At 55.8% G+C, this 6,907-nt stretch overlaps 2 protein-coding genes across 2 annotated transcripts in view; one reads left to right on the forward strand and one right to left on the reverse strand.

The window, feature by feature from the left end:
* The window catches only part of LOC104409111 (ectonucleoside triphosphate diphosphohydrolase 8-like), a gene marked incomplete at its 5' end in the record, with an annotated part of 4,345 nt that extends 3,475 nt beyond the window's left edge, over positions 1-870 (forward strand). The window contains 3 exon segments of the mRNA XM_010018905.1: positions 11-59; positions 309-446; positions 661-870. Coding sequence (XP_010017207.1) covers positions 11-59; positions 309-446; positions 661-870 — 397 coding nt within the window.
* Positions 871-2,796: 1,926 nt separating this feature from the next.
* The window catches only part of ENTPD8 (ectonucleoside triphosphate diphosphohydrolase 8), a 7,277-nt gene continuing 3,166 nt past the window's right edge, over positions 2,797-6,907 (reverse strand). The window contains 6 exon segments of the mRNA XM_010018916.1: positions 2,797-2,979; positions 3,147-3,284; positions 3,945-4,055; positions 4,491-4,763; positions 5,630-5,863; positions 6,580-6,806. Of these exon segments, the coding sequence (XP_010017218.1) occupies positions 2,797-2,979; positions 3,147-3,284; positions 3,945-4,055; positions 4,491-4,763; positions 5,630-5,863; positions 6,580-6,806 (1,166 nt within the window).

Consider the following 6,907-nt stretch of genomic DNA (forward strand, 5'->3'; position numbering starts at 1 on the left):
AGCCCCTGAGCTCAGTCAATGCCACCATTGGGCGGTTCTGCACCAGCACCTGGGAGAAGGTGAGGTCCTGCCCAGTGAATGTCAGTCCCTGCCCTTGCTGTGCCTGGGCAGCCTGGGGCTCATCCACAGCCCATTGTCTGGAGAGAGCAGGGGGGAGCACAACGGTCCCTGGGCCGGGAGGGGGATGGGGGAGCAGCCTCCCAGCTCCCCAGGCCCCAGCACGCCAGGTCTTTGCTCCCAGCTGCACCGTGGGGCTTTCCCATAGTGTGGGTGCTCCAAGCACTTCTCCCACTCTTCTGCCTCTGCAGGTGCTGCAAGAGTTCCCCACCATGAGCAGGACGCAGGTCCGTGATGCTTGTGCAGCCAGCACCTACACCCTCGCCCTGCTCCTGCAAGGCTTCAGATTCAACCACACAACGTGGCTCAACATCCACTTTGCCCGGCAGGTAGGGACATGTCTGGCAGCTCCCAGCTCCCACCCTGTGTGCCATGAAACAGCTCCTGCCCACCCCGCTGCTGCCCTTGCAGCAGGACAGGAGCAGGGGGTGACAGGGCAGCACAGCCCATTGCCCGTGCCCAGGGCTGGCTTTCTCGGCTACCTTTGCCTTGGCTATTCTATCTCTGCAGCCTGTCCCATCCCTCTTCCTTCTGTCTGCACAGGTCAGTGATGTAGACGTGGGCTGGACTCTGGGCTACGTGCTCAACCTCACCAACATGATTCCCTCAGAGATTCCCCAGAGAGTTGTAGGGCTCCAGAGAAGCAATTGGATAGCAGCCACTGTTCTACTGGCCACCATGCTCATCCTCACCTTCTGCCTGCTCACACTCATGTGCTGCCAGAAAAGCTCGTCTGGGTATGTGAGCCTCTAGCAGCACTGACTCCTGGGGCTACCCAAGCCTCTTGATCCTGCTGCTGCACTTGTGTGAGGAGCTGCAGACCAGGGAATCAGCCCCATGTCCGGGAGCTGTGAACATGTAATGTGGGTACCTCTGTCCTGGCCTGCTGAGCTGGGACTGGCACAGGCTTTAAAATCTCCTTGTAGCTGTGCTGTCTGGTTTTCCTTTCCCCTCGCTGCTGGCTGGAGATGCCCTAGGAGGGAGGGCATGGCCATGTGGGGTAGGGGCTCAGTGCTGGAGGTATGGGGACTGCAGTGATGTGGGGTGGCTGGAGGTGGTGGGTCAGGGAGAAGGGGTGACTGGCAGCAATGGGATCATCATGGGGCTGATTACAGCCTGCAGCAGATACCCCATGTGGGGCAGAAGTGACCTGCCCCATCCCAGGGCAAAGATCTGCATTGGCATGGCCAGCACCAGGCAGAGTGGCAGCAGCGCAGGGGAGGTGGGTCTCGGGCTCTGCCCATGGCTGGGAAGCCCTGTGAGGTGGGGGATGGCAGCAGCCCTCTGCTCTCCTGCACGAGGTTCCTCTCCAGTCCAGCTGCACTTCCAGTCTGTGCCTGGCAGACATCTCACCCTCCCTTTCATAGAGCCACAGAATGGTTTGGGTTGGAAAGGACCTTGAGATCATCAGTTCCAACTCCTGCCACAGGCAGGGACCAGCACACAGGTGATTTGGGAATGCAGCCAGGACATGTCAGGGCCCCCTTACATTTCTGGAGGGGTTCCACTGGCAGCCAGTGTCTGGGTAACGTGAGACATCCCAGCTCTAAGCAGGGAAAAGCCTGTCCTGGTCCCTGCTGGCTTCTTTTCAACATCTGACAGATAGCGTAGGGTCTCTGGGGGCATCTCCTGTAGCACTGAGTGATGTTGACTGGCCCCTGAGTCCCTGTTGTCATCACTAGCCCTTACCTGGGAGATGGAAATCATAAAATCACAACTGTTCAGGTCAAAGGAACAGCATTTCCCCATTTGCTGCCTATCACAGTATTTATTTGGATATCTCAGGGACACCAAATATCAGCTCCTTGATGCTGGGAGGCACAGAACCACTGAATCAGCTGGAGGCAGATAAAAACATGCAGAACCCACAGCAAAGGCAGGGGTGCAGGTGCGGGCAGGATCCAGCTCAGCCCCATGTGTAGGGTCAGGGCAGAACTAGCAGCCTGACTCCCACGGTGAGACAGAGTTTTCAGATGATGGGACATATGAATGTCCCACTACACAGATGGTGGGGCAGGGTTTACTCCAGGAAGACATTCAGGAACATTGATCCCTTTATTTCAGAGGAAAGGGAAGATGAGATAAGATGGACCCTCTGGGGAGGCATGGACCACGTTTCTGACTTTGAATGCTCAATTTTGCTTCTGTCTCCAAGACCATCAAGTAAGCCCACATGATACACCCTCAGGAGAGCCAGATGTGGTACTGCATAGCATTTCATACCCCTTACAGGGACCTGCCAGGCTGTTGGTGATCATAACCAGACCCAGCATTGCACCAAGCACCCAGTTGCAAGTGCTTGCAGTTGTACACTATTAGTCTGGCACTCGGGGAGCTCTTCCATGGCCAGGCTGGTTCTCCATGGCCCCATGTGCCAGCTGGTGGGATGGAGGCCACATCTGTAACAGGCATAGTGGGGTAAGGGGGCAGATGGGCATGGCTGAGTTTTCTGCAGTGCATAGGCAGAGCTTCCCTGGAAACCTCACATAGTGCTTATGTGCATGGTGGGGCCAGTCCCATGGGATACTATACCTCAGTTCTTGGGTGCTGTCGAGGTGCTCAGCATCACTGATCCAGCCCCAGGCTGCCAGCGCTGTAGGCAGGAGCAGGGGAGACCCTTCACTGACGGTTCTCCAGCCCTGATGCATGTCTACCAGGCTCTGAAATGTGTCTGGGCTCCTACACCCACAGGAGCAGGAGCAGGGCAGTGAGCCCCAAGGCAAGGGTGAGGATGATGAAGGTGATGGCCGCAGCCCACAGGGAAGGAACATGTCCCTTCACCTGCGCCGGAGTTTCCGCTGGAATCATGTTGGTGAGGTTGAGCAGGTACCCCAGTGTCCAGCCCACGTCGGCACTCCCCGCCTGCCCAGAGAGAGGGGACACGAGTTACCCTGCAGGAAAGCCACAGCAACGACACTGGCTGCAACCCAGAGAGTGGCTTTCTGGAGCATGGCTCTCACAGCACCCGACATGGGAAGCTGGCTCTTTTCCTTCTCTGCTCCTGCCCACAGGCTGGGTTTGCTGCCTACCTTCATCTGGAAGATGATGTTGTTCCAGCTGGTCTCATTGAACTTGTAGGCATCGAGGAGGAGGGTGAGGATGTAGTTGGCGTTGGCGCAGTATTTAGGCAGGCGCTGAGAGTTCTCTTCAGGGTAGCTAGCAGAGAGCTGGGGCGGGGACATGTTTGGAGGAGCAAAGTTATTTGCAGGCATTTTTCATGCAGCCCTCTCGAGTGCTGCATGAGGAGCAATGGCTCTGCAGTCACCAGCATCCAGAAAAATACTCTGGACCAAGCAGGTATTTGGGACCTGTCCACACAGGACAACTCTCTTGAAGAGTATTTACACTCTACATGGGAACAGAGAGACATACTGGAGCTCCTCCTGCCTCAGATTCTCCCATCTCAGCCTCTTTATGCAAGGGGCTCCTGCTCTCTGTCCCATGGTGGTCTTAGCACAACTCTTGGCCTTATCCATCCCCATTTGACTTGCCTGAAGAGTGACGCCAGCAGCTGGGTCTCCTCTCACCATCCTCCAGTGCTACAGACTCACCTCCATCCCCAGCTCCTGTGCTGGAGGGGAGCTTCTGCTGCCTTCACCTGCCCTGGCTGACTCTTTTCCTTTGTTAGATGAGCAAGGAAGATCCCCCCAGGGTGGGTGCAGGACAGTCCTGGCTCCCACACATTGCTCAGGGACAGCTCTGCTGTGTCAGGCACAGCTCAGCAACCAGGGAGCCTTGTTCTGCAGGGGTCCCCACTCCTCTTCCCCCACTCCAGGGCCCCTTTGCTTGTGAAGCTTCCACACTGCCTCCCACCGTGGGGAACATACATCTTCCCAGCTTCTCGTGCAGAAATGTTCAATGGTCTCCCTGACAGTGGCCAGCAGCTGCCCCTCGGTCAGGTTGAGGAACTTGAAGTTATAGTAGAAGGCAGAGAAGGCCTGAAAGGCAAGAGGCAGAAACACCATTGAGCTACAGTAGAGAACCCCACCAGGCAGCTGCAGTTTGTCCCACCCTTGTACAGTCCCAGGGCATCACTGTGTCCCCAGCATGGACGATGGGCTGGGGTGTAGGTGCCTGCTGGCTACAGCAGCACATCCAGCACCTTACCTGAAGGCTAAGATGGGCTTTATTACTGAAACCCTGGAATCTGGCTAATCAGCCGTTTCATTAACATGGTCCCATTTGGATACCTGTCTGGAAAACCAGGCAGCAGCAATCCCCGGTGTGCCTTGGGGCAGGGGTAACTTGGGAGCTTCTTGTCCCCATTTTGCTGCAGGGAGGTGACAATGCCATGAGTCACACAGGGACACCACAGCACATGCTCTGCCGTGCAGGTGGGAGGAAAGGAGCTGAGAGGACAGGATTTGCCTTACAATGAACTGCCCTCTGACCGGCGGCTGGTAGATGCCATCGAAGGTGCAGTCCTGGCTCTGGCCACACGCGGAGAAATTGAAAAGCTTCTTGATGGCAGCCAGGCACCTGCTGGCATTGCCCCTACCCTCCAGGGTGACGGTCCTGTCGCTGAAGCCCAGGCGCGGGTCGCTCTGGTTCGTGCAGGGGCTGGTGCGGAAGGAAGATAGCGACACGGTTTCATTGTAGTCTTTTGGATAGCAGGGGTGATGGACACGCGTGCTGGGGGCCGACTCCTGGGAACAGCAAAACCGCAGGCTGCAGCCTCCTCTGGCGGGCAGCTCGGGCACGAGTCACCCAGTGCTCCTACCAAGTATTGTTCTCATTGGGAAAAACATTTCCCCTGCTTTTGAATCAGACTCATAGAATCCCAGCCTAGTTTGTGTTGGAAGGGACCTTAAAGCTCATCTGGTTCCACCCGCTGCCACGGGCAGGGACACCTTCCACCAGAGCAGGTTGCTCCAAGCCCCTGTGTCCAACCTGGCCTTGAACACTGCCAGGGATGGGGCAGCCACAGCTTCTCTGGGCACCCTGGGCCAGTGCCTCAGCACCCTCCCAGGGAAGAGCTTCTGCCTAAGAGCTCATCTCAATCTCCCCTCTGGAAGGTTACAGCCATTCCCCTTGTCCTGTCCCTACAGGCCCTTGTCCAAAGCTCCTCTCCAGGTTTCCTGGAGCCCCTTTAGGCACTGGAGCTGCTCTAAGGTCTCCCCTTCAGGAGCCTTCTTTTCTCCAAGATGACCCAGCCCAGCTCTCTCAGCCTGTCTTCATAGAACATAGATTGGAAACTCATATGTTCCACCTTGTGCCCATTGCCTCTTGCCCTTTCAGTTTTCCCCTCTGAGAAGAGCCTGGTCCTGCCTTTTCTACACCCTATATGAGGCAGCTGTGTACAGCCAGAAGTTCTCTCCTGAGCTGCCCCTTCTGATGCTTCCCATGCTCCCCTCCACATCTGCTTACCTGTGCTCTCAGAAGGCTGTACCTGTTCTCAGTCCCTGCTCATGCCTCTCTGGAAGAGCTTTGACTGTTCTTATTTTATGCATTAACAAGCCTGTTGCTGGTATCATGAGACTGGAGTCCAATTCCCCCCCAGTCCCCCTCTCACCGCAATCAATTCCTTTGCCAGTCGCTTCAGCATCTCATTCTGGCCATAGCAGAGGTAGCTGTGTGTGTAGATGTTGTAGTCATACCCATACAGTGTGAACTTGGAGCCTTCCTTCCAGTTCACCACTGAACCTTCGGGCACAAAGCTGATTTGGGTGGATGCTCCTCCAAGATCCAGTGCTCCAAAAATGCTGGCTGCCTCTGGACGAATCCATGTGTGTGCTTTGGGCGAATACTGCCAAGTAAGACCAGGAGAGGAAGAGGAGTAGTACACAGCTGGTCCTACTTGCCCAGAGCAAAATTCTCATCCCACTGAAGTCAATAGGGTTTTGTGACTGAATTCAATGGTTATTCAACTCAATTCTTTCCATATGCGAGGCCTCCTCTGCCCAACCTGCCCGGCCATTTATCAGAGCCAAGAAAAGCAGAGGTTGAACTGTCTGATGGTCAAGATGTGCCACCAAGCTATGGGCTCATGTGGCGCTGAGGCACTGTCCCCAGATCAAAGTGCTGGTGGGGACCTGGCATGGAGGAGCTGCCCCTCCTGAAAGGGCAAGGACAGAAGTCCTCCAGCAGTGCCGGCGCCACCCCCAGTTGCAGCAGTGCTGCGACAGAGCGTGGGGCAACAGAGGTTTGGTTCAAGTCTCCCAGTGCCGCAGGGAGAGGGTCCTTCCCAGGGCAGTGAGACAGAGCCCAGCAGGAGCCAACAGTCTCAACCAGGCTGCACGGCTGACCTTGCTGTCCCAGGAGACCCTGTGTCCACATGGTGTGGAGATGTGTCCTTAGCTTTTAGCAGAGACACCCGCATTCCCAGTTTCTCCCTCCGCAGGATAACTGGCTGCTTCCCCATGATCATTCCCAGCAGCCACTGACCTTTCCCTGTATGCTAAGCAAGCTTAAGACAAATCAGAAAAAACAAAAATCAGCAAAGATGTTTGACCCTTCTCCCACCTTAGTGAAGGAACCCAGCAGGTAGTTGATGGTGATCCAGCCATAAGCCCCCTCCTCCTCTCCTGTAAGGATTTGAGCCCCTTTGAAAGCCACTGGGTACTCTTGCATAGTTTTAGCAACTTCAGCCAGGACTTGCTCTGCTGCTGCACTGTTCTGTTCCCTAGGAAGGACCCAAAGGTCAGGACACACACCCAGCTGCACCCTGCTACATTAACTTGTCAAAGCTGCTTCTATGTCCCAGCTGTCTACACGTGGCATCACTAACCCAGGAGCAACACCAATCTCTTCCCTCCAGTGCAGCTTGATCTGGTTTGTGAGGCCACCTTTC

Source organism: Nestor notabilis, unplaced genomic scaffold (assembly GCF_000696875.1).
Source record: "Nestor notabilis isolate BGI_N333 unplaced genomic scaffold, ASM69687v1 scaffold5220, whole genome shotgun sequence".
NCBI classification, from domain to species: Eukaryota; Metazoa; Chordata; class Aves; order Psittaciformes; family Psittacidae; genus Nestor; species Nestor notabilis.